Genomic DNA, 26,623 nt, shown 5'->3' on the forward strand with positions numbered 1-26,623 from the left:
ACATTGCCTAACTTAAACTTATTTAACCAAACATCAAAAGTAAATGATACTTGGAGCAAAATTACACTAACACAGGTAACACCGACCTTGGGACGACCGGTCTGGCCACACGGAAGTTTCCCACAAGCCACTAGGGCAAATCAGAAAGTACTTGCAGTGGACCGCCAAGAAGTCCAGCATTTCGTGGTTGCGTACCCCATTTGGAGAAAAAAATCTCTGCAAATGAGTTGTAGCTGGGGATCGAACTAGAGGTATCTGAGTGACAAGTTGACGCCCTTTTGGTGCACCATAGCCTCGGGGCATGATTAATTCAATTATATTTTTTTGGTAATTCAGGTATCCAACTCTTTGAATCGATTAATCATGAAGGTGATCGGTCAGACCCCATGAAAGTTTCTTACCAGTCACCATGATAAATCAGAAAGTACTAATGGAGACCATTCCTGATAGTCAACATTCTTAGGTCGGCTAAAATCTCCTATCATGCATTGCAGCTTAGATTTGAATCTTAGAACCCTTAGTTTCTCTTGGAAGACTTAACCATGCACCATTGTTCCGGGGCATGATTAATTCGATTATGTGACAAAAGATGATTCACTCGTTCTCAGTACCCCCGCCAACTCATTCCTAGATTAACACAGAGGAGGTAAATCACGGGTAGCTGCTAACCATTAGTGCATATGGCCAAGGCATGAGGGAAAGTATACTCGGACGCGCCGAGTTTCAACCTCAAGACCTTATGTGGTAACACTTCATACCTCAACCATTGTACCGTCTCGAGGGGGCATGATTAGTTCAATTATGATGACAGCACCTCATGCGCTAGCCACTAGATCATCCTAAGAGGACCTGATTAATCCAATTATGAGTGTTATTAGTGGATAATTAATTAGGATGGTCCTTTTATGAAACTCAACTTTGTTATATATTAATCGTATAAAAAAAATCTAACTAACAACTTCAAATAGGCAAAATTTAGATTAATAAATGAATTTCTTCATGAACAATAGCAAGTTGTCAAGTTGGCTGTTAGTAAGCTGCTCGCTTCAGCCCATTCATGGTTGGGTCGACGCCACCTAAATTGGGTCGGCCCAATTAATCGTCCCTTCAATTAGAGTGGTAAATATAAATGGAGTTGAGTTTAAAATTAACTAAATTATTAAAATGATTATTTAAATCGACGACTGGAGATGAATAGTTGATCGAGGAAGTGAATCTATTTTATACAATTTTAAATCGGAGCAAAAGGTATAACGTTACCGTCTAATATTGTTGCCATCGGCCCAAGTATATTTTATCCCAACATAATGATCTTTTGTATATAAAAATTAAACATCTAATAAAATATTTTGTATAATTAAAAATTAATCCTAAAATCTATTAAAATAATGACTGATACAAGTCCTAACTGTAATATCAACTAGTGGGGCCGGGTATTTTATCCAATTTTGATACGATAAAACGCGATTCATTCACCTTACAGCCTCCATCACATTAAAAAGGGATCAAAATTCATCAAATTCTTAATTTTATGCTAAGTAAATTATGGAAAAAATATCGATTTGTTTTAAAAAAAAAGCATTCCTAGATAAATTATATATATCCCTCTTTTAAAAATTATTAAATAATAATTTATTTATAATTTACAATCTAAAATATTTATTTGTGTTTCACAGCTGGATGATAACCACTTTAGGGTAGTTTTGAAAACTATAATATTTTAGAATAGTTTGCACCAGATCTATATCACTTTAATGTGCTTTTTAAGAATTATTTACATAATAATTTACTCATAATTTAATATCTAACATACTTTTTTTTCTTGCTTTTATTTTAGAGGTGCATTAATAATTTCTAAAAGATTTTATGCCAAAAGTGATATTCGTCTTTTGCTCGGATCCGATGCTCGTTGTCTACGGCCCACTATCAATCAACGGCAGATATAGAATTCCTTTTCTATACTCAATGACGCCACTAGATTTTCCATAAGATCAGATGTGATGTCCTCACAGAAAGCACCAAAATTGCTACCTACCTAATTAACACGTGTAAACTGAAGTCTCCTAGGATGGTATGGTTGAGACGGGTATTTTGCATGTGATGACAAAAGCGAATACGCTTGTCCCAACGTCCCTATTAATTTGTTTCAAGATCAATACGAAGAAGGTAAATCATAAACGGCTACTAGTCTTTGGAATAGTGACTAGCACATAAGGGAGATATTTACCTCGATTTTGTCGAGATTCAAACCCCAAACTTCATGATGACAACACCTTATGTGCTAACCACTAGATCGTCCCGAGGGATACTTTCACGATGACAACACCTTATGTGCTAACCCTAAACCCTAAACCCATTGTGGGGGATATTTGAGGGATGAATGAATTGTGTCCGGTGATTTTCTTTTGTGGGACCTATCATTTTGATGGGCTGTCACTATTTTCAATTTTTTATTTTTTTTATTTTAATTAAATATGGTGGGCCCCAAAAAAATAGTGGGTGTCGTGACTTTCAGATTTTTTTATTTTTTTTATTTAATTAAATTCTGAACATTTAAAAATTAAAAAGAAATTAAACGTTAACGTTCGAAAAAACAAGGTTCGGAAACTTAAACGTTCGAAAACTTAAACGTTAGGTAACGTTCAATTTCTCCCTATATATACATCCTTTCTTTCATCTATTTTCATCATTTCCATACTCATTGCCTACAAAAAAATTAGAGAGAAATGAATAAAAATTCTGGTCATTATTTTAGGGATTTGTTCAACTCTCCAAATATCGACGAAAATTCTAGTAAAGAAAGTTCTCAAGTTCGTCATAATATTCCCGAAGACACAACGAGCCCTACAATATCAGATCCCGGTGAGACGTTTATTCATGATGGTAGTGCGCAATTAATTTAGAGTAGCTGAATTCGTGCAAGATTATCATGGGAGTACACAAAGAAGAAGAACAATTAACAGAGACCGTGTAGCCGGACACACTCAACTTGTCAATAATTATTTCTGTGTTGAGCCGGTGTATACCGATGATATGTTCCAAAGACGATTCCGAATGAAAAAAGAGTTATTGTTACGCATAGTCACTGATTTGGGAAATCATTCTAGTGGATTTTTTAAATAGAGGGAAGATGCAGCAAGGAGAAAAGGTCTCTCACCGCTTCAAAAATGCACGGCGGCTATCCGTCAACTAGCTTATGGAGGTTTCGTCAACCAATTTGACGAGTACTTGCGAATAGGTGAAACAACTGCCCTCGAATGCTTGTCCAACTTTTGCCAATGTGTGATACAAATATACGGAGGTGAGTACTTAAGAAAACCCAATGCAACTGACATCACTCGTTTGCTTGAAATGCATGAACAAAAGCATGATTTCCCTGGGATGTTAGGAAGTCTTGATTGCATGCATTGGCCCTGGAAAAATTGTCTAGTTGCGTGGAGGGCACAGTACACACGAGGCGATCGTGGTTATCCAACAATTGTGCTTGAGACAGTCGCATATGTCAATTTATGGATATGACATGCATTTTTGGGAGTTGCTGGATCTCGCAATGACATTAATGTGCTTAATGAATCACCTATTTTTAATGACGTCTTGAAAGGAAATGCATCGGAAGTTAATTTTATTGTAAACGGTACACAATATACAAAAGGGTACTACCTAACAGATGATATATATCCAGAATGGTCCACTTTCATCAAGAGTTTTTCCTGCCCTCAGGATCCGAAAAGAATGAAATTTAAGGAAAGACAAGAGGCTGCAAGAAAAGATGTCGAGCAGACATTTGGGGGTACTCTAAGCTCGTTGGGCAATTATAAGAGGCCCAGGGTGACATTGGTTTATGGACAAATGCAAAGAAATCATATATACGTGCATTATTTTACACAACATGATTGTGGAGGACGAAGGTCATGCAATATTGATTTGGGATCACGAAGAACAAGATACAATCACAGCGAATCATGGCTCAACTAGGGGATTTGCTGAATACATTCAAAGAAATTTCGAGTTACGTGATACTCAGGTGTATCATCAGCTTCGTCATGATTTGGTTGAACACATCTGGGAAATATGCCATCGTGATGAGTAAATGACTAATTTATTATATATGAAATATTTAGTTATTCAATTCTGATTTTGTGAAATATTTGAATTATGTTGTGATTTTTTTTTAAATGTGTACATCGGATGTTTTATTGTTTTCATTTAAATAAAATATTAATATTAAAATAATTATATTGAATAATTGTCTGAAAAATATTTATGAATAAATGATAGACGAAATATATTATTTTTATTTAAATATAAAATTATATGTAAGTTAATAAAATGATCATGGGGCCCATAAATATTTGATTGGTGGAATATTTGATTGTGAAGTTAAGGATATTTGAGAGTGAGATATTTGATTGGTGGACCCATGAATATTTGGATGGTGAGATATTTTATTATGAAAGTTGAGATATTTGAATAGTAGAATATTTAAAGAGTGATGTGGAAGTGGGGACTATAAATATTTGGAAGAAATATCTCATACTATTGTGGGTGCTCTTATGTCATGGTCACTCGTATACTAATAGTTAGTAATTATTCATGATTTATCCTAGTGGGAAGGCTACGCAAATCGAACCGAACAGATGAGGCCTTCCCCGTCATGATGCACCACTTCTCGTCATCCTCCTTTCCTCACCAAACCCTAACCCTAACCCTAACCCTAACCCTAGTCCTTAAAAGGAGAGACGATTTTCCCCAGATTTTTTTTTTCCCACAAGGGGGCTAAATATTTGCCACCAATCGTTCATGTCGATTCCATTCACACTTGCGGATTTTGCCCCTCTTTTTTGCCGATTTCTTTAGCAATTCTCTAGGGTTAAAAATTGCTCCTTTTTGGTTTTTCATTTTCCGCCGCTATATAAGATAGCGTGGAGTGTGTGGTCTTTCGTCTTCATCTTCCGATCCGGCGATGGGATCGCCATTCCTCCTCCAACCCTCTCGCTCGCTGACGGCAGAAGCTATGGCGGCTGCCGGCCAGTCCCAGGATGACCTGAAGCGCATCGCCGCCCTCCGCGCTGTGGAGCTGGTGCGGTCCGGCATGGTCCTTGGCCTCGGCACCGGCTCCACCGCCGCCCACGCCCTCGACCGCATCGGCGACCTCCTGCGCGGCGGTGACCTCCGTGACATCGTCGGCATCCCCACTTCCGAATGGGCCGCCGCCCGCGCTGCGGCCGCCGGCATCCCCCTCACCGATCTCGCCGCGCACCCGGCGGTCGACCTGTCCATCGACGGCGCGGACGAGGTCGACCCGGCGCTCAACCTTGTGAAGGGGCGCGGCGGCTCCCTCCTCCGGGAGAAGATGGTGGAGGGCGCCAGCCGCCGCTTCGTCGTCATCGTCGACGACTCCAAGCTCGTTCCGCGCCTCGGAGGCAGCGGCCTCGCCATCCCCGTGGAGGTCATCCCCTTCGGCTGGGCCCTCACTCTCCGCCGACTACAGAACCTCTTCGACGGCACGCCCGGCTTCAACCTCAAGCTCCGTACGGCTTCAATCAACGCCAAAGCTAGCGCCTTTACCGAAAAAGAATCCGAAATTGAGCCATTTGTGACGGATAACAAGAACTACATCGTGGACCTGTTCTTCGAGGATGGAATCCACGGAGATCTACAGGCCATCAGCGATGACCTCCTGAGGATCACCGGCGTGGTCGAGCACGGAATGTTCCTCGGATTGGCGACGTCCGTGATCGTAGCCAGGAAGGATGGGGTGGTGTTGATGGACAAAGAGGCGAAGTCAAATGGTTTCTGAGAGGCATGTGATCGAGTTCAAAGCTAAATTATGTGTGTGTTGTTTCAAACATCATAAAGAAACCAGTTTTGACAGTATGGAAACATCAACTGTCTCCATTAAGCTTCGACTGCTAATTCAGTGATGGATAAACAATCAAGTTTCAGTAGATTTATTTTGGATTACAGCCTTACAGATCTCTGCCTTGAACTGTCTTTTCTTAGTTTTCTAAGTTGTGTATGGATAGCTATCAGGGAAATCATAAAAAATAATAATCACATTTAATCCTAGTAATATATTTAATCTGTGAAACTCTTTCCTATGTCTTTTTTACAAGTCCTCTGGTGTTTTCTTTTTCAGTCTTCTTCTAAAGAAGCGGCGTGAATTGGTTCTGGTTCCCTGATTCAAGTTGATTTTGCTTGAGATTTTGACAAAGTCAACCCCCAATTCCCAGAGTCTACAATTTCATATGCCCTTCTTTTTGAGAATAATGCTAAGCTGTTCATCTGCAATGAAAAATCTATTCTCATGGAGTCAAATTAAATTATTGGGAGTAATCTGAAATTAAATAAAAGGAAAATAAATATTCTTTCCAAAATCCCGTTGGTCTAAAAAAAGTCAAAAATTCCCCACATCTATTGAGGGAGTGCATTGAAAACTTGAGTAAAGACTTGTATTTTTAAAATATATAATAAATTAAGAGGAGACCTTTCAATAAAATTTTAAATTTCAATATCAAACCTTGCCTTTGAGTATAGGAGTGAAATTGTGTTGAGTTGAACTCTTGAATGTTTGAATTTGACTCGTTTATAATCAAACCGAGCTTGAATTTTATTTAATAAATATATTCATGACTCACGAGTTTATTTGAACTTTTATTGATGCTAATAGTCAAACTATTGAATGTTTGAATTTGACTCGTTTATAATCGAACCGAGCTCGAGCTTTATTTAACGAATATATTTATAACTCACGAAATTGTTTGAACTTTAACGAACTTAATAAATATAAATTATAAATTTAAATATTCATTAAAAATTAAATTATATATTTTAAAAAATTATAATATTTTTTATTAAAATTTATAATTTTATTCTAATAAATAAATTTAATATATTTATCTATATATTTCATAAGTAGAGTGTAAAATCTATAAATTCAATATTAAAATTATTATTTTTTATTTAAAACTTAATTCATAAACTTAATGAATATGTTCACGAGATAACGAACTGAATATTGTAAAACTTGAGTTTAATTTATTTCTTTTATAGAATCGAATTTCAATTTACACCTCTATTTAAATAAATCCATTAATTGACACTGAAATATTTTTTGCGTTGTTTTTTTCTTTACGTTTTTATATTTCAAACAATAGGTGATACACTTGCAGTGTTAGGCATGTTTTGTGCTCAGGAAGTTACCCATTTCACAGTGTAAATTTTTTTATTTGAAAAACAAAAGTGCTTCAGTGTTGCTCCACCAGGTTTTATAAGTTTTCAAATATTAAATAAGATTGAATAATTCAAATAAAAAAGTTTCAGAAATTAAAATAGTGAATAATGAAGCATTTCAGTATAGAAACTCTTAAAAATTAACAACAAAGAATATAGATATGTTTGATCCACGAGGAAAGATTAAAATTTTTTTCAGAATAGTGTAGGTAAAGATCACCAACTAGTCACTAAACAAAAGCCTGCAAAATTGACGAAGCTAAATTGTAGAAATGAAGGTAATCGATCTTCTTCAACCTTTAGTTTTTCGTTCTTTCTTTTTCTTCTTCGCCTTTGGCTTCTCGGTACCCTCAGTTTTTGGTCGTTTCTGTTCCTGTTTCTCCACCTTTGGCATCTGGGTATTCTCCTCAGTTTTTGCTCGTTTCTTTTCATGTTTCTCCTCCTTTGGCTTCTCTTTGTTCTCAGTTTTTAGACGTTTCTTTCCGCGCTTCTCCTTTGGATTCTCAGTTTTCCCTTCAATTTTATTTGCTTTCTTTTTCAGCATCACATTTGGCTTCTCCGATTTCCCCTCAGTTTTATGTTGTTTATCGTCCTGCTGCTCCTTTGGCTTCTCTTTTTTCCCCTCAGTTTTTTGCGGTTTCTTTTCCTGCTTCTCTTCTTTTTCTATATTCTCATTGTTGGAGCGGCTAAGCATCCTCTGTGGCCAATGAGACCAACAATGCCTTTACTCACATGTTGAGCAACATTAAATGTAATTTTTTACTTAAACAGACATCGCTAAGCCTAGTCGTTTGGCCAAGTTAGATTAATGCTGAAACAATAGGAAGAGAGAAATAACCTTCTTCCTCCTCTTGTCCCGTTGTCGCCACCCTGACTTTTTCTTGGGTGAACTTGATTCCTGAAGATTTTAGTTGGATGAACTTTATCAATGTGGGAATTGGGTCTTCAAAAACACACATTGAAACCAACAGGAAACAAAAACAAAATGACTGTTTAGATTTGAGTACCTTGGCAAGAGCTACGATCCGTGCATACCTCTCTGCATGAGTCTCTTGCTCTTCTTCAATTTCACCATCACTATTAAGCATCACTTTGAGCGTTCCAACTTGAAATTGTTTCTTGAAACGAGCATGTGCCTTAATGCAAGGAGAAATAAAAGTGAGTAAACACAAAAAGAAACAATAACAGATGAAGTACTATTTTAGTAAGGAGTATTAGCAGGTTGGTTCCACTGAATTCTTCCAAAAACAGAATAGATCCAAGTTCAAGTTATTAAGAACAAGCTTTCTGAACATTAATGAACAACTGAGGGTTAATACTATAAGACAAAAACTGAGAAAATACCTGATGTTAAATGAAAGTAAAATAAAAGCCTTAATAACATTCCTCTTGTTTACATAAGGACCGACCAATTTCATCACTGATATATCTCAGGAATTCGAGTAACAATAAAATGTAAATTAATGATATGAGCTACAAGAGAAACTCAAGCTAAATGCTTCTTATTGCAAGTGCAGCATGAAACAACTATACATGTATGCATATGCAATTTTGTTACCTTTGAACTGAGGTGTCTCTTAACTGTCTCGTCGCTTAAGCAGATAACTTTTGGGCAGAGACGGCACTTGAAAACTGACTTATGTTTCAAGATAAAAATGAGATCAGCTTGAATGGGATCATTGCAATCAACAGAAATGTCACCAGCATTGACAGTCCCATATTTTTTAGCTTCTGCGCCAACAATTGGTTCACTAGATCTAATGTTAGGATGAACAGCTGCAGAGATATCATCTTTCACATTAGCAAGACAAATAAACAAAGGAGAAAATTTGCTTCACATATGGCAGGGCAGAAAATTAAAGAGAAGATATAATCTTTGAAGAATAGACAATCTAGAACTAACGTTTGCTATATGCTTAGAAATTAAACAAAAGCTTTAACAAATCTAATCACAATTTTGAAGAATAGACAATCAACAACTGACATTGGGCATATGCTAAGGAATTAAGCAAAAAGGCACCAACTTTGATTAAAGACTCAGATGTACGAGTTGATTATCGGTAAAAGTTCACAGTCATCCAGAAACCAACTAAATACATAACAATATGGAGAATCTCTCAGAGGGAAACTTATCAAAATCAGAACCTAGTCATAAAATTCAACTAGCGATAGCAAGATCTAAACCTTATAGCTAGAAGATGGGATATGCGAGAGAAACAGATCAAACCAGAAAAAGGGAAGCGGCGCTGCTGCATCTCGTCTTCTGAATCTTCTCCATCTTCATCATCTTCATCTGCGTCGGAGTCGCTGGAATCCTCGATTACCCCTACTTCTTCTGTCTCCGTCTCCCCATGCGGTTCTACTTCCCTGTCCGACTGGACCTCCGAAACGGAGTCGGAGTCCGAATCAGAAGACGAGGAGGAATGACCATCCCGGTCGACGTGTTCATGCCTGTAGAACCGCCGCTTAATCATGAATAGCTAAGAAAATGGCAGCTCGCGAAGGTGACGGCGGCTCGCGAAGAGGGTATGGGGGTTAGGAGGTTAGGTTTCTTTCTCAGGTTTTCGGTGTTTTTTTTTTCTAATTTTAAAAAGCACGGCGGGGCACGCCTGTAATTTAGGTAATTTATAAAATATCTTTTTAATTAACAAAACTGACTGAAACGGAAGTGAGGCCAGTGAGCGATCGGGCGGCGATCCCCTTCATCCTTCCTCTCCCCGTCGCCATCTTCCTTCTTCTCTTCTCCACGTGACGTCACTGCACCAGCGACAGCCCCTATTTCTCGTTGCCCTCCGCCGATCCTCCACCACACACGAGCGCCGGCGACAACTCTCCCATTGCCCCTCCCGATCTGCCCTCTCCTTCTGTCGCACAGCCTCCAAAGCCAGTAGAAGGCCGAGCAACGCCGCCCCTCCCTTCCCCCTCTCCTCTCCGGCACCTTCTCTCGCCTCTCTCGCCTCTCTCGCCTCTCTCTCTCTGTTCACGCGGCCGTCGCCACCCGAAGTCGAAGAAGAGCTGAGATTTACACCGCCGACCTTCATTTCTCTCTCCTCTTCGGCATTCTCTCTTTCTCCCTTTCTGTTTTACGGCTCTGTTTTGGGCCGAGCCAAGAGGGACTACTGGCCTTCCCAAATTAAAGGTAAGAATTCGGTGAGTAATTGTATGGTTATTATTGGAGGAATCTTGGTTATTTTGAACTAATCACGATATTCAACTGACTTAAGCATTTCGGTGGTAATTTTCTTGTATTGAGGATGCAGTACAGATTTGCTATCCTTAAAATGATTAGAGATTTATTCTCATCGCTTGCTACTTGTTACTAACATGTCATGTGTGATATACTTACGCTAACACAGAGAATTTATACTTGTTATATATGTTGTTATCCTTGTATTAATATTCAATTTCCTGCCCGTTAGATCACTTATCCAATTGCTACCATGGATACCGAGAAAGCTCTTGCTCTTCTTCGATCTAGGCTCTATGACCCTAACTATGTCCATGCAACCTTCAAATCCTCCGAGGAGAGCAACTACTGGTAGTGCCATCAGATCTCCCACCGCAAACCCTCCAATTTTTCCTTTGCCATTATTGATTCTGTAGATTCTACTATTTCTCATTTTGTTTATTCCTGGATCTCTAAGAAAATATTTTTCATTCATTTTCAGCAAATTGAAGTTTCTTATCATGAACTCTATTTCGGATTCTTGTAACAACTCTATCCTCCTCCTTGGTCCTCGAGGATCTGGAAAGGTTGCGGTAAGGCCTTCAGTAAAAAATCTACATTTTAACCTTCATCATCTTTCCACTACACGTACACAATCAACCTTTTTGTTGTTCAGGTAGTTGACTTGGTCCTTGAAGATTTGAAAACTCAACACCCTGATTCAATTTCTGTGGTATGGTATAATGTTTCTTGGTTTCTGTTGCCTTTTCACTGGTTCATTTTTTTTCTTGTTCTATTGTGCTTTTGTAGTAAGGGATCTTTAAGTATATAGCAATGTGTTTTTTGGGTTCCAGATCAGGTTGAATGGACTACTCCATAGCGATGACAACTTTGCACTGAAAGTGAGATCTTTATCAAATCTGCTTTGTTTGTTCAATTTTCTTCACTTTTCTGATTGTTAAAATTTTCTAGTGTGTAGATAGCCCATGCAATTGTGTTGTGCTTATATGGAGGGAAGAAAGTAGGGAGGAAAGGAAGTAGTTTAAGTTTGGGAAAAAACAAAGTAAGAAGTATATTATCATATTTCAGGCAAATTAAAAGTAAGTTACTTATGTTAGTTATGGATCTTTCCCTCAACTTCCACAAAATTTTGGCTGAAATAAAATGGAGGATTTGGATGAGGTGATATTATTTCTCCCCTTATCTTCCTTCCAAGTAAAGAAGATGATTTGACAATTCAATTCATTTTCCATTTCTTACCCACTTATTTCATCCAAGTGAATACCATGATACTTGTGAGCTTCAAATGTCAAAGAAAAGAGGATGTCTATGAATATCTGAAAAGGAACTATTAAGTTGCTATGGTGAATTTGCATAGAATTGAATTGATTTTAGTATAGAATAGAGGAACCAGTGGAAGGGAGAAGGGAGTAAGAGGCTGGGGGTGGGAATGATCTTGCATGTCTCCCTCTCCCTTCATATTCAAACTTTGCTATGCTCAAAATGCAGAAAGGATATAGTTGTTTTATTATAAATTACTATTTTACCAAATTATTTTTATTTTATGGTTGTTTTATATGATAAATTGGATTATTTTAGTCTTAAATGTTCCTTTATTTTTCCCTCCACCAATATCATCCATATGAGAAAGATACTCTCCTCCTCTCACTCCCTTTCCTTCCCTCTTATTCCCCTTGCCAAACAACTCACAAACTATAGGATAAAATGTGATTGAATCGAATCTTTGGTTTTAGAGCATCTTTGTTTAGTGATATAATCTTTCTCATTTTCATAGTAGACCAAATTTTTATATGTAGTATAGTAAGGTCCCCTCCCCTCTCTCAATTTGATCACAAAATTCTGTCTCATTCATATAATGACAAAATGATGAAATTGCTGTTCCTCTTGGCTTATAAGCTTTAGGTCAGTCAGATATACCTTGAAATATCTCTTTCTAGATCTCATCATGACATCAACAAGTTATGCTTTGAACTCTGTTTGCTTTTTTCATGATAATTTGTATTGCTAATGACATTCACAAAGACATATATGCTGTTTCAGGAAATAGCTAGGCAGTTATGCTTGGATCACCAATTATTATTTTCTAAGATGGTATATTTAGTCCTAATGTTTTTCAGTGTAAAAAAATTATAATATACTTTATAGTTATCCAAGGTATGAACTCTAGATCTCATTGTGTTTTCTAGGCTTCATCAGATGACAATGCTGGATTCATGATTGATATGTTAAAGTAAGTACAGGTTTTCACCAACTTTTATTTTCCATGTTTAAACTTAAAAGTCTCTGAGAAGTTTCTTCTTAGCACACTCAACTTCTAATTGAATTTTCATCTTTTTTTATTTTGCCATGGACAGGGAGTGTGGATTATCTCACAAATCAATAATTTTTGTCTTGGATGAGTTTGATCTTTTTGCTCAGGTACGAGTAGTAACTTTTAGCCACTTACAGAATTCTGTGTAGGTACTTATTTACTTGCTTCTGTTCCTTGTCAATCCTCCTTTGTTGTTCCATTTTTATCTCATTCTTTGCTTTATTCTAAACCTTTGAGCTATTTGATACATGTGTATTCAGGGGAAACAACGATTACTTTATAGTTTGCTTGATGCAATGCAAACAGTGTCTTCACAGGCTGTAGTTATTGGTGTTAGCTGCAGATTGGTATGTAGCCTCCAGATTTCTCACTTTTCTTTATATTCATATTCATGGCAATATACACTGGGCCACCCGTATTTTTTAATCTCTTCTATAACATGTGTGTTGAAAATTTAAAAAGGACAAGTAAAAGAAAAAATAAGGAAACATTTGAGTTAAGAAAGTGGAAGGAAACATAATTTCTTTTGATTTTTATCCTTTTTTTTAGATATATTTTTTAGTGAAGAAATAATTATGAACCACTCAAGGTTTCCTAAGTAAACAATTGTTTTTATGTATATTATTATTCTTATTATTCCACTATTTGACTCATTGCTGGTTCTACTTGATAAAGCCACTCATGTCTTTCAGGATGCCGACCAACTTCTTGAAAAAAGAGTTCGATCTAGGTTTTCTCACAGAAAACTACTTTTTGTTCCTCCTTCAAGAGAAGATGTAAGAAGGTGATCATATTCTCTAACTTATGATGAATTGCTTATAATGTCAAATATCTTTCCAAGCAGTTAATCTTCAGTTTTCTTTATTGACATGTTATTCAGATTGTTGGAGCACATATTATACTTGCCAAAAGACATAGGTCTCCTCTCTAAATATGTTGCAGAATTCAACTCAAAGATTCAGGTGTTGTCTCGATCCCACTGTACATTCAATATTATTGTGTAATAACCAAAACCACAGAGACTGCTACTCGGTATTGACAAATAGTCCTGCAAGTCTTTTGTACAAATTTGATTTTTAGCATGATTTTGAGGTGAGCTTATTGGCAATATGATGGATTTACTTGGATAGATGACATGTAAAATGATCTAGGACTCATGATTTTGATGTGAGATTATTGTAGTATCATGGATTTACTTGTATTTATGAGATGCAGAACCCTCTAGGACGCATGGATATGCCATCTCAGTTCTCACATAATTTCACTTAAAATAGGAGAATTCACAAATTTATCTTTGCCTTTATTATTTTTTGTTATTATTATTATTTTCATGATCATTGAGTTGTGCAGTAATGAATTAATTAGTATAACTTGCAGGATATTTTAAATGACAAAAAATTCCAAGAAATCCTTGATTCCATTTTATTTATTGATGGAGCAATTAATAACTTGGTGCAGTTTCTGTAAGTTTGTTTATCATTTTTTTTTCACGATTGAAACACTGTATTTCTTTTAATTTTATAGTTCAACTTTTGAAAATTTTTTCTTCAGATTCCGAGCTGTATCTTCTATGAGCTTAGAATCTGGTTTGCTATCCCTGGAAAATTTCAAAGGTTCCCACTTATGTTACCAGAGGCAGCCCAAGACCCAGATCCTTGAAGGTTAGTTACTTGTATTATTTGCAGTTTAATCATAATATTGCCCTTCAATTGGAGTTGCAGGGGTATGGGGGTTAGAGGGACTTAGGAGAAAATCCTAGTTAACATCAAGTTATTTAAGTATTTCTCCCTTTTTTGCAGTAGTGAATTAGGAAATTTTGAATATTACTATTGATATAGCATTGTGAAAGTTTGATAATGAGGATAAATTCATATCCCAAATAGTTGGAACTATCATTGGTTTCATGTGTTCTTTTTATTATTATTTTTATTTTTTTATTATATGTTCTAAACAATTAAATAAGTCTGTATGAGAATTCTTAGTGTCTGGAACATGGTTGAGCAGGTGTCTCAATTCTGGAACTGTACATTCTAGTGTGCATGAATAGACTGGAATGTAAAGAGCAGAATTCATACAACTTCAATTCTGTCATGAAAGGTAAGTCAAAATTTGTTCCCTTTATCATACTGGTGTTAAAGGCTTAAATGAACTTCTCCTCTTCAGAGTATAAAGCCATCCATGAAGCCTATAAGACATCCGACAATTACAGAGACAGTGTATGTCTGAGGGTAGGTGTCTATCTTTCAAGCAAATATCATCATTACTTCTGCAGCCATAACTTTGTATTATCTAACTATTTTTTTAGGCTTTTGAACATCTCTTGGAACGAGAGTTGATTGGTTTTGTTGACAATAAGGGACGCAATTTATCCATCGAAATTCAACCAGTGAAACTTTTGATTTCACCTCACGAACTGTATCTGGGGTTGAAGTCACGCTCTTCATGCCCTGTAAGTGCTCTTTTGATTCCACAAGAATGATAGTTGGGAAATGCAATGATCATAATTCTTTTTTATCTCAGGCCATTCTTCAGAAATTGTTTGATCATGAGAGCTTCAGATAGTAAGATGATAACCTGTGGGTGTTGATACCTAACGATGTTGGTCCTGAAAATCTATTTTTGATACTGAACGACGCTGGTACTGAAGAATTTTGGTTAGCCATTCTAGTCAGAAGCTTGCTTGCAATTGTGCAGCACTCCTACTTGAACTGGTTTCTTTCTTCATCCGATACAAGCGGCTACTGTTATAGTAATCAAGGACAGATATGAATACAAACTTCTTCGAAGCTCAGGTTTCTTGAATGGAAGTAAATCACGCTGAGGATATGATGCACTGTAATGACTTTTCCCCCCTACAATGATGACTAAATGAACGGACTTAAACTCTAAGTGTGTCCTAACTACCTTGTCAATTGTTGGTGGTTTGTTAGAAACTCTTATCAGAGCAAGTTTAATATTATTTTTCTTAATATTCTTTGAAGAAAAATCTAAATGCTTTGATTTATGATTGAATTAGTTTTGACTAGACAAAGTCTCCCAAAATTGGCACGTGAGAGGATTCAATTAAACCACAAACTGACCCGGAGAAGAATAGAAAAGAAAACAAATAGGAAAATCTTCAACTGTCCTCTCTATTTATAACCATTTGCTGGCATGCCTAAATCTATATAAATAGAAAGGTCAGGCAAGCAGTTGATGTAGTGCAAGATACATTACAACAAAATGAAGCTTAATTCATCCTCGTCTCACTTCCTCCTCGCCATCTTCCTTATCGTCAGCATCCTCTCCTCGATCATGATCACTGCCAATTCACGACAAATAGAATCACAAGGTTTGGTTCCTAAACTCATCTTCATTTCTGTAATGCATAATGTGATTCAACTTGCTTATTGCATAACATATTTCGTTATCTTTGCCCTCGCAGTCGATGAATTAACTCATTCTGAAAGTGGACGCGAGGGCATGGTTACAAAAGGAAGTATTGGAGCCCTCAAAAGAGCGTCCCCTTTTACACCACCCGCACCAACCGGCAACCGTCATCCCGATCCTTCTATCGGTCATCCTTGACAAACATATACAGATGCATTTTGATATTAAATTGGTTGTAAATCTATGTGCATGAATAAATGCATACATATATATGATGTACTATCATCGTATCTAAATCCTATAAAAATTTAACTTGATTATCAATACAATTGAACAAGAGATGTGCCTCGCAAGGCACCCATGCTTTTGAGTTTTCTTGCTCTGGGTCTTTTTCAGTATTAAATAACTGAATTTTTACTCATAAATTAATTATATTCCAACTAAAGTGGGACTTCTGGAAGAATGAGACTTTTGCTCAAAAACAATTGCAAATATTTGTGCAAATTTGGCTTTCACATACTAAATTCAATGCTAATTCAGTGTTTGACTATCTAACTGATTCGGCATTTGATGCTCCGCACCACTATAGATTCGACATTATTGATTTAGAGTCAACGGTGTCCCTCTCTCAGATTGTCAACCATTTGAAGTTTGAAGGAGGCGGCTAAGGATCTGCACATTGACTTCATCTCTGAAGCAATGTGAAAGTTTATCTCCCGGTCGTTCAATTTCACTGCGACGCCGGCAGCCGCCTATTTGATCAGTAATATTTATCTATAAATGTACATTCGTTTGAAGCAGATCAATTGCACAAAGAGTTTCAAGATGCGGAGCAGCAGAAAGTTGAGCTTCCTCCTCGGCCTGATCCGGTTCCTGCTCCTTCTCCGAGCTCCCACAGCTGCCATGGCAGCGAACCCTTTCAGAGCAGACTGCGGCGGCGACGCCTACAACTCGAGTAGCAGTTTTGGCAGAAGCCTAAGCAACCTCTTGTCCTCCCTCACTTTCCTTTCCTCCGCCTCATACTCCGCCAACGCCACCGCTGGAGCCGGTAGCGACTCCGTCTACGGCTTATACATGTGCCAAGGCGACCTCTCCGGCTCCAACTGCCAGAGCTGCATCCAGACGGCCGTCGCCGGCGCCAACCAAAGTTGCCCGGGAGTTCGCCGATCGATCGTCTACTACGACCAGTGCCACCTCCGCTACTCCGACGCAAACTTCTTCGGCGTCGTCGACGCTGACGGATTCAACATGACCAACCCCTTGGAGGTAACCAGTTCGCGGATGGCGTTCAACGTATTGTCCGATTTGGTGCAGGCGGCGCCCCTGCGACGGCCGCTCATGTTTGCCACCAACGTGTCGGATATGTATCCCCTGTTCGCCCTGGCTCAGTGCACGGCCGACCTGAGCCCCGACGGCTGCCGGAGGTGCTTGACGGCGAGTCTGGTGGCCATCGAGAACTGTTGCATCCAGAGGAAAGGGTGGCGGTATCTCTCCCCGAGCTGCTGGATAAGGTACGAGCCCACTCCGTTCTTCGGCAATTACCCCAACAACTTGAGCACGTACATCATCCGGAGCCAGTGCTCGAGCTTGGACGTGCAATCCGACGACCTCAGCGCGAGGACGGCCAATTTAAGAGGCCTCTTCGACGACCTGAGTACTCAAGCTCCGGCGACGGGCTTCTACAGCGCTTCCGCCGGAGACGGCGGCGATAGGATGTACGGCCTCGGGCTCTGCGCAGGGGACGATGCGACTCGCGGCGAGTGCGCGGCGTGCCTCGCCACAGCGGGGCGGGCCATAGCGAACGAGTGCCCCAACAAGACGGAGGGGTACATGTGGTACGGGCCGTGCTTCTTGAAGTACTCGCAGCAGCGCTTCTTCGGCGAGCTAGACACCGACGTGCACACCTTCTGCGGCGGCGCGGCGCCGGTGACCGCGGAGTTCAGTCGTGCTACAGAGGCGGGAGCGCGGAGCATCGCGCAGGCCGCGTGGGGCATCCCGTCGATGTACGCCGCCGGCGAGGTGGTGGTGAACGCGACGGCGAGGAGCTACGTGCTGGCGCAGTGCACGCGGGATCTGACGGCCGACAGATGCCAGATTTGCTTGGGCGGCGGGATCGGGAGGATGACGGCGTCCTGCGGGGCGCAGAGCGGCGGCTGGCAGTACTTGTCCGGCAGCTGCACCGTCCGCTACGAACAATTCCGCTTCTTCAACGATCCATCCGCCTGGATCGCACCAGGCAATTCTCCCCCTTCTTCAACCTTCGATTTGCTACTTCTTCGACTTCAATCAAATGTACATTTTACAGGAGGAGGAAGAAGATCATCAAAGGCCAGAATCATCGCCATTGTTCTTCCAATCGCCGGAGCTTCACTCTTAGGAATTCCTCTCCTTTCCGCATGGAATCTGAGGAGAAGAAAAGGTAAAAACCAATCCGTCACTCAACACTCGAAGATTTTGAAGATTGAAAACACATACTGAATTTGTCTTACAGCAAGAAGATCAATTCCCCAACCAATCGATCTCGAGTCCTTGGAAGGCAGAGACTTAATTTTCATGGGACTGGCCGCCATTCAAGCGGCCACCGACAACTTCTCCATTGAAAACAAGCTCGGAGAAGGTGGATTTGGAGCTGTTTACAAGGTGCTAATTAAACTGCTTCTTCTTTCCCCTTAATTTTCTCCATTGATTAACATTGGTTGAATCCATCATGCTGTTCTCAGGGAGTCCTGATCGATGGGAAAGAAATCGCAGTCAAAAGGCTGTCACAGAGATCCAAACAAAGCCTTTCTGAGTTCGAGAATGAAGTGAAGCTGGTCGCGAAGCTCCGGCACAAGAACCTTGTGAGGCTGTTGGGATGCTGCGTGGAAGGAGAAGAGAAGTTGCTAGTCTTTGAATACCTTCCTAATAAAAGTCTAGATGCCATTTTATTTGGTTAGATTTTATCTTAGATTTTTTTACTTTATATAGAAATACTTTAAAATTCTCAAAATAGTTTTCCTTTTTGTCGATAGATCCAAACAAGCGCTCGCAATTGAGTTGGGAGATGAGGTTTATCGTAATCTCCGGGGTTGCGAAAGGCCTTCTCTATCTCCACGAAGACTCACTTCTCAAAATCATTCATCGGGACCTCAAAGCTAGCAATGTACTGCTCGATAAAGACATGAACCCTAAGATATCGGACTTTGGCTTGGCAAAGGTTTATACCACAGAGGAAAGTGACATGAGCGCACCTAGAATTGTTGGGACTTAGTAAGCGAATCTAACCCTCTATTGCTCTTTAATAATAGCTATTGTTTTCGTTTAGTAATGAAAGTTCTTTTGCGATATTGATACAGTGGATACATGGCTCCTGAATATGCTATGGATGGATGTTTCTTTGTGAAATCTGACGTATTTAGTTACGGTGTTCTCCTATTGGAAATTATAAGTGGAGAAAGGAATGGAAGAGGGTATGCGGAACAATATGGACAAAACCTCCTTGGGCGTGTAAGTAGATTGTATTCCTCCATTAATACTCTTCCTACCCCAAAGCATCAAAGTAATACTATTGCTTGATAGGCTTGGGAGTTATGGAACGATGACAAGGCAACCGAGCTTGTGGATTCTATGCTCGATAACAACGAATGCCAAGCCAACGAAGCCATGAAATGCATCCATATAGGTTTGTTGTGTGTTCAAGAAAACATAGAACAAAGGCCAACTATATCGGAAGTTGTTCTTATGTTGCAAAGTGATCATATAGTGCTTGTTCGACCAACAAAACCCCCAAACTTTGCAAGGGGATATCGAGTTTCCTAGGTAACGAACTAAGAACTTGAGCTTATGGTGTATGATTTATGAATTCGGATGTTGATAGTGTGAATATTGAATGGTGAAGGAAGATGGAATATGATAAAATTGATGGATTATTGTGATCTTATATATGTCTTATTATATAATATATGATCATGTCTAAAATGGATGGAGATGATGCTGGACGTGTGGCTCTCGTGTGAACTAAATGAAGACTTGTCGTTATATCCAAGTGACTCCCAAGTGCTCTTGCATGCAAGAAGAACATTATCGATCAGGCTAAGAAAAGGGTTCCCGTTGTTGGTCCTCTGACACTCAAGTCAATGATTGGTTTTAGGAAATGAATAGTGGAAAGGACAACAGCGATAGGTGTGCAAAATTATATAGCGTCACATACCTGTGCCTGTAGATGGAGACCCTTTTTTATAATGTTACTGTTTGTTTTTGTATGAATTTTAAAACATTTCAAAAAAGGAAAAAAGACAGACTATAAAAAGGCTTTGATACCTTTCTCAAAATGGACTCGTAATTTCTACGATTGATAGGATGGAAGCTTCAAATGTGCAACTTATATATAAAATATTCTTTGTCCTCCATGGCACAAAATGTCAAAAAGGAATATGAGGTCGTTGGACCACGGAGCCCACAATAGGCTCACCCGACAAGCCAACTGAGTCCTTAATATAGTATGATCGACCATCACTCGCAAGAGCCACCCGATCAACTTTGGTGAATGCAGTCGGCGACTCGGTCTTCCCTCGGGCAGACCAAGCGGCCATTATATGTTTGATCAGGTCATATGTTCGATCGGCTGGAGCACCCGGTTGAGCTCATTAATACTTGGCTTCGCGCTTCATCAATGCTTAGGAGTTTGAGTAGACCAAGCATCCATTATGTCCGATCGGGCCATATGTCCAATCAATTGGAGCACTCGGTTGAGCTCGTTAATACTTGTCTTTGAGCTTCATCAATACTTAGAAGATTGGAGCTAGAGGCTCGATCGACCATAGCATCTAATCGAGCAAGTTCTCGATCTAAATGAGGATACACCTTGGCTCAGCATGTTGACCTCCTCTTGACTTAGGCTGTCATGCTAGCCGACCTCTTGAACTTTGACCCACATGAGGAGGAGGGGGGGGGGGGGGGGGCCCCCTTAACTACCATATCGCAAGCCTCCCCTTCAAATCTAGTTGAAGGTGTTGGTGCAATCGATCTCCAGGGTTTTGATGTCCGACAAATATGTTTAATGGAGCTTGATCAAGGGAAGCCTTAGTCGCGACTAGGCAAGGGTGAGAAGTCAATCGAGTGACTAGTCCTAACTACGGTTAGACAAGGAAAGTCCTAGTTGCGGCTAGGCAAGAGAAATCTTGATAAATCATAGAAGTCAAGTAAAAGGATTCGATAGTTCTGGAGGACCCGATATCGAATCCCTAGTGGGCCGATCAAATACTGAGTCTTGGTGAGTGAATCCAAGTGGAGAAAATCCTAGAGGGAGGTAACTCTAGGTTCTGATGAGTGAATCTAGATGGAGAAAATTTTAGAGGGAGATAACCTTCGAAACGAGAAGTCTTGAAAGAGTAAACTCCAAGCAAGGTTGATCAGATGATTTCTGGTGTATTGCGTACTGTCGACCGGACCAACGGATCTTGAAAAATCCAAGTTTAGTTTTACCATACTATTGTGCATTAATATTATTGTTGTTGGCTAATATAGTATTGCAGGAAAAACCTTAGTGGATCATGGATCAGACACTGAGCAGATAAAGTCCAAATAAGTATAGATGACCATGTTTAGCATGTAGGTTGAGGTAATCAATTGGAGTGGAGCGACAAGAGGCTGTGTTCTGGGAAGGGACAAATCCTAGGTCACTGATCCAACTGAAGAAACCGGGAGATTTCCAAGTTGAGAGCAAGACAGATATTACTATCTATTACTCATGCATCATATCTATGTACTAACTTTGTGTTGCAGGGATATCTATTATATACTGTGCATCTAACTCTGTTTTGCATAATCCAATTGGATCAGTCGACCGAACCAGATATGGTAAGCATACTGGTAAATTCATTCTCAGTAGAAGTTGGAAACTACAAAGATCGGTCGACCAATCATTATGTTTAGTCGATCAATCAATTAAATGCTCTTAATGACACAAAGATCGGATCTCGGCGAAGAAGGAAAGCACAGTGTTCAGTCGACTAATAGAGGGTACGATCGACCGAATGAATCAATCGACAGAAGGGTTTTTCAATCGACCAATCAACGCTTATAAAAGCAAGCCTCGAGCACCGAGCCGAAGGAACTTTCTACATTCCTCTATTCTACTATATTGCTTCTCGTGTTGCTTCTATTCTTCTACTTAGCGTGCAAGCTACATCACCAAGAAGCTCCAACAATCTTCGTTGTTGTATTGTCGGTATTTTTATTTTAGCTTGCATTCTATTGTATTAAATTCATTGTACCAATTGCTTCTTTCGGAAAGTTTTGGAAATAAGAATTATAGTAAATTGTTCAACGGTACGATCAAGGATCGCAGGTTTGAGTAGGAGTCAATGTAGACTCCGAACAAAGTAAAAATAATCTGTGTCTTTGTCTCTTTTTATTCCACTGCTAATACTTTATTTTCATTTTATGAATACGATAAAAGAAGTTTTTAAGAAGAGATATCCCCCCTGGTGTCCCCCTCTATCACTCCTTTTCGATCCTTCAGAAGGAGGTTGCAAGTCTGACTGACTGGACTTTAATGTCGCTTGTACTTCTTATTCTCTGAACGTGCATTCATTTGCTTCAAACAATATTATACTTAGCCGCTAAGATTTCTGAGACCCTAATATTTCTCGGCTAGTATCCTATTTTGTACTTCCGTTCATATTAAGCTGATAAAATACTTAACTGCTGTTTCTTTATGTGCCCTTATCAAACACTCATTTTTTGAACCGCCACTCGGCTCTACCTAATGTCATCCTGACATCTTGGAAATTGAGAAAAATCACTTATCATTAATACGAAGAATGATGAGCATAACTTTTTAGCATAAGTTTATTTATTGCCTCACATCCCTCATAAATGTGGCCTATATCTTATCGACACATGTTGTACGACTGCATAGAAGAATATTCGATATGACAGACTACTATTGCGATTCGATGTAACTGTAAGCGGCTTAAATTCGACGATCTAGATTAAACCTCTCTCCTCCGTCCTTTTGATCGAACGACTGTGAGCAACTATCATTAGAGTTTTTAACTTGCATATTTTAACGTCACTGTATTGCTTTCTTCTTTCTCTTCACCTTCTACTTCTTCATTTTCTGCTTGTCTTTGCCAACAATCACTTGCATCTTTTGCTCCTCTAGCTTCTAGTAAGTTTCATTTCTTCTCTCCTTCTGATCCTTCTCGTCCTATCCTCATGGCCCCCGGTCTATTGTCCATGGGCTTTGGTACACCTCCGTCGTCTCTAATCTTAATGACGACGAGGTGGACAAGATGCGTTATTCCTATCACCTTTCCCCCGACCACCATATTGTGATTCCTTCTAGTTGCGATCATCCCCACCTTCCTCTAGCCGACTTCATCACTTTCTTTAAGGATCAGTTAATGGTCGACCTCTGATTCCCTCTTAATCCTTTCTTTTCAGAAATTTATTTTTACTTTCATATTTCCCTACAATAATTAGCACCTAATTCTATTAAGTTACTGTGCAAGATTGTTGTATTATTCTACCTATATCACATCCGTTTGTACCCTCGTATCTTTCATTACTTTTATTATCCAAAGAAGTCTAAGCCGGACGTCTTCCTCTTCCAAGCCCAAGTGGGTGTTGTGCTTTTTGATAAAATGTCCACCTCTAATAAAGGCTGAAAATCACACTACTTCTTCCTCCGACCGCCCCATCCAATAGCGTTTCCTACCGGGTTACAAATGGAACTACCTAATCCTCTCGTACTGACCAAGTATCACTAGGAGTCGGTCTACCTCGAGGCCTCCGCTAAGCTCGTCGGCCTAAATATCATATTCATAAAATTACTGACTGAGGGCACATTGTATATGTTTGGGCTAAGTCCTCGACGAGCTCGACTCCATAGCAGCTTTAGTGAGCCATTCATCCTTCTATTGTTATTGGATCTAACTATATTTTTATTTTATAGCCAAAACCATGTGGAAGGCATTGCTGAGTGATTCCATGAAATTGGCAGATGATGAAATGGAAGCTTGAGGGGAAGTCAAGCTGGAGAGCCATAGGCTTTTGCTGGTCAGACTATCTGAGGAGCCGACCGATGAAGAGGGTGTGAGCCAAGCCGCAGGGAGTGATGCGACAGCAAATACTAAGGAGATGCCCCCACCGCAACCTCCTTGATTCCAATAGCAGTTCCCTCATAGTCCATGGCTTCTGCCAAGCCACTGATCTAGCGTCAACGCTGCAAAAGACACCGATCGACCACGTCGGCGCACTCAGCTTCTATAGTTCAGCAAACATCTGTTGTAGCTTCGACCATGTGACCGCCCTCCGAGCAGGGGGAGAGCTCAACATCTGCGATCCCTGAAGTTGGGGCTAGTCAACAAACCTAGGCTTCATCTGATCGGACTCCTTCCTTGTCTAAGCTACCTGCTGGACTAATTTCTCCCCGGGCAATTTCCTTTTTGATGCCTCCGGCGACTGAGCATGCACAACCCCTTTCTACAATACACTTGATGTAGAACCCTTGGCGGTCGGCTTAAGGGAGTGAATAGCTCTGCAATAAAAAAAAACCTTTCTCGAACTTTTATAACTTAATTAACATTAACACTTGCATAAACAAAAAATTAAGAAACTAAAAAGAAGAGGCACAACGAATTTACTTTGTTACAACTGGGGAGGTTGCTAATCCAAGGAAGATGAAAAGCTCAGTAAAAATCTCCTTTGGACGAAGAAACCTCTTACAATAATTAAATCTCACAATTGAAAGTTAAACTTAAAAGAAAACGATAACAAGTGTTGTTCTCAACCTCTAGGACCATGGTTGTATTTATAGCCCTGGTCGGAGTGCCTGGAGTGGGATAAAACTTTATCCCCGTCGTAACGGATCACGCCATGTTGTGATTCGATAACATTTGAGTCCAGGCGCTCAGAGGTTGAGCACCTAGAGCCAAAAAGTCAACATTGTCCTGGTCTTCCACTCTGGTTCTGCTTGCTTGGGTGATCTCGTCCATCAAGAATATAGCTCACCCGAGCCCAACATCCCATCTTTTCGAGTAAACTTCCGCTCTGGCTTCTCGTCCCTTGGAAACGTCACGCGCCTCCTTCTCGTCTACTCGCGTATTCTTTTGCAGCATCTCATCCCTCGGACGTACCAAACCCGTCGGCTTTCTCTCGTACCATCCTTCTCGCTAGCTGCATCTTTTGTTCGACTTCTCGTACTCCTTGTTGGTGCGGGAAGCATCCGACGATCGAACCTTAGTTTTGATAATGGCAAAGGATTCAAAGTTAAGCTAGTGTGTGATCTAACAAGTTTGAATGAGTGTTTTAGGAAATTCCTAGCTGCGGTTAGGCAGGTGAAAAACCCTAAGGGGTGGTAACCTTAGGTCCTAGGGGGCGGTAACCCTAGGTGGAGGAAAACCCTAAGGGGCGGTAACCTTAGGTCCTAGGGGGCGGTAACCCTAGGTAGAGAAAAACCCTAGGGGGCGGTAACCCTAGGTCCTAGGGGGTGGTAACCCTAGGCGGAAAGTCCAGTCGGTCTGGAGGACCGGACTGGCATCAGGTAATCTCTCCTGAGGGGAGTAGGTGAGGACGCGTTCCCCGTAGAGGGAACAGTAGGCGTCGGGTCGACCTAGGGTTTCCGGTAGGAAATCCGAAGTCAGACTCGGACAGTCCGAAGACTGTTAGCTCTTTTTCACTTATGAATTATCATATTCTAACATTGTCTTGCAGGGTATGCAATTGCTCAGACTAACCTTGTTTTGCAGGAGAAGCGGCTCCTGGAAAAAGGAGGTCCGAGCGCCCGGAGGTCCGAGCGCCCGGAGGTCCGGGCGCCCGGGACCAAACTTTATCCCTTGCGCGACTTCACCACGTGGAGCAACCTAGTTGGCTGGCCACGTCACACTCCAGGCGCCCGGAAAGGCCCCAGGCGCCCGGAACCTCATATAAAAGGAGGGTTGAGGTGCAGCTTTAACAACAACGATCTTCTAAGCATTCTCCGTGCGACAAGCTGCTAACATCTCGACTCAGAAGTGCTGCAACAACAATTCGGAGCTTCAGCTTTATTCTTTTTATTGTCGGTACAATATTCTTTTCTACTTAAATTGTACTTAGCGTGTAATAGCTTTTACGAATTATAGTTGTTGCCCACCGGAAGCGATCAAGGATCGCGGGCCTTCGAGTAGGAGTCGTCACAGGCTCCGAACGAAGTAAATCCTTCGTGTCCACTTTATTTACTTTTCCGCTGCGTTATTTCTGAACAAGCTTTTACGATTTCGAAAAACGAAATAGCCACGAGCGCTATTCACCCCCCCTCTAGCGCTTTCGATCCATCAATTGGTATCAGAGTGGGGTCATTTTGAATCGGTGCAACCACCATTCAAAATATTTTTTCGTGGTTTTTTTTTACTTTCGGAGTCGATTAGAATTTAGCCTCATAGCTATATTCTAATTCTTTTTTCCCTCGAATCGGTTTTTCTCAGAATTGGTGCAACACCACCCGAGCTCGTGATCCATTTTTTTCCTACCACACTACTAAGCCAGGACCAAGTCCTGGG

The 26,623-nt window shown here is 40.2% G+C and overlaps 4 protein-coding genes across 5 annotated transcripts; 3 read left to right on the forward strand and 1 right to left on the reverse strand.

Moving 5' to 3' along the window:
* The first annotated feature begins 4,702 nt into the window (after positions 1-4,702).
* Positions 4,703-5,972, forward strand: LOC121975805 (probable ribose-5-phosphate isomerase 2). The gene has a single exon (XM_042527680.1). The coding sequence runs from the start codon at positions 4,964-4,966 to the stop codon at positions 5,798-5,800; it is 837 nt and encodes a 278-aa protein (XP_042383614.1). The 5' UTR covers positions 4,703-4,963; the 3' UTR covers positions 5,801-5,972.
* A 1,387-nt stretch (positions 5,973-7,359) lies between these two features.
* Positions 7,360-9,817, reverse strand: LOC121975807 (DNA ligase 1-like). Its single transcript, XM_042527683.1, has 5 exons — positions 9,461-9,817; positions 8,792-9,009; positions 8,241-8,369; positions 8,072-8,131; positions 7,360-7,930 (listed from the first exon to the last, which is right to left on the reverse strand). The coding sequence occupies exons 1-5, from the start codon at positions 9,705-9,707 to the stop codon at positions 7,526-7,528; spliced, it is 1,059 nt and encodes a 352-aa protein (XP_042383617.1). The 5' UTR covers positions 9,708-9,817; the 3' UTR covers positions 7,360-7,525.
* A 47-nt stretch (positions 9,818-9,864) lies between these two features.
* Positions 9,865-15,717, forward strand: LOC121975806 (origin of replication complex subunit 4-like). 2 transcript variants are annotated; one of them, XM_042527681.1, is made up of 17 exons: positions 9,865-10,372; positions 10,653-10,771; positions 10,902-10,992; positions 11,076-11,132; positions 11,254-11,301; positions 12,461-12,511; positions 12,607-12,650; positions 12,775-12,838; positions 12,992-13,078; positions 13,424-13,515; positions 13,612-13,693; positions 14,097-14,194; positions 14,283-14,392; positions 14,736-14,828; positions 14,895-14,959; positions 15,037-15,180; positions 15,252-15,717. In XM_042527681.1, the coding sequence occupies exons 2-17, from the start codon at positions 10,674-10,676 to the stop codon at positions 15,291-15,293; spliced, it is 1,266 nt and encodes a 421-aa protein (XP_042383615.1). In that variant the 5' UTR covers positions 9,865-10,372; positions 10,653-10,673; the 3' UTR covers positions 15,294-15,717. The 2 variants fall into 2 exon arrangements, with proteins under 2 accessions (XP_042383615.1, XP_042383616.1); XM_042527682.1 differs by having other exon boundaries at positions 9,866-10,372; positions 14,109-14,194.
* Positions 15,718-16,925: 1,208 nt separating this feature from the next.
* Positions 16,926-19,979, forward strand: LOC121978474 (cysteine-rich receptor-like protein kinase 19). Its single transcript, XM_042530815.1, has 6 exons — positions 16,926-18,519; positions 18,592-18,740; positions 18,821-19,031; positions 19,112-19,349; positions 19,436-19,586; positions 19,659-19,979. Exons 1-6 carry the CDS (start codon positions 16,926-16,928, stop codon positions 19,896-19,898), a joined length of 2,583 nt encoding a protein of 860 aa, XP_042386749.1. The 3' UTR covers positions 19,899-19,979.
* Positions 19,980-26,623: the final 6,644 nt, after the last annotated feature.

This window comes from Zingiber officinale, chromosome 4B, assembly GCF_018446385.1.
Source record: "Zingiber officinale cultivar Zhangliang chromosome 4B, Zo_v1.1, whole genome shotgun sequence".
In the NCBI taxonomy this organism is placed as follows: Eukaryota; Viridiplantae; Streptophyta; class Magnoliopsida; order Zingiberales; family Zingiberaceae; genus Zingiber; species Zingiber officinale.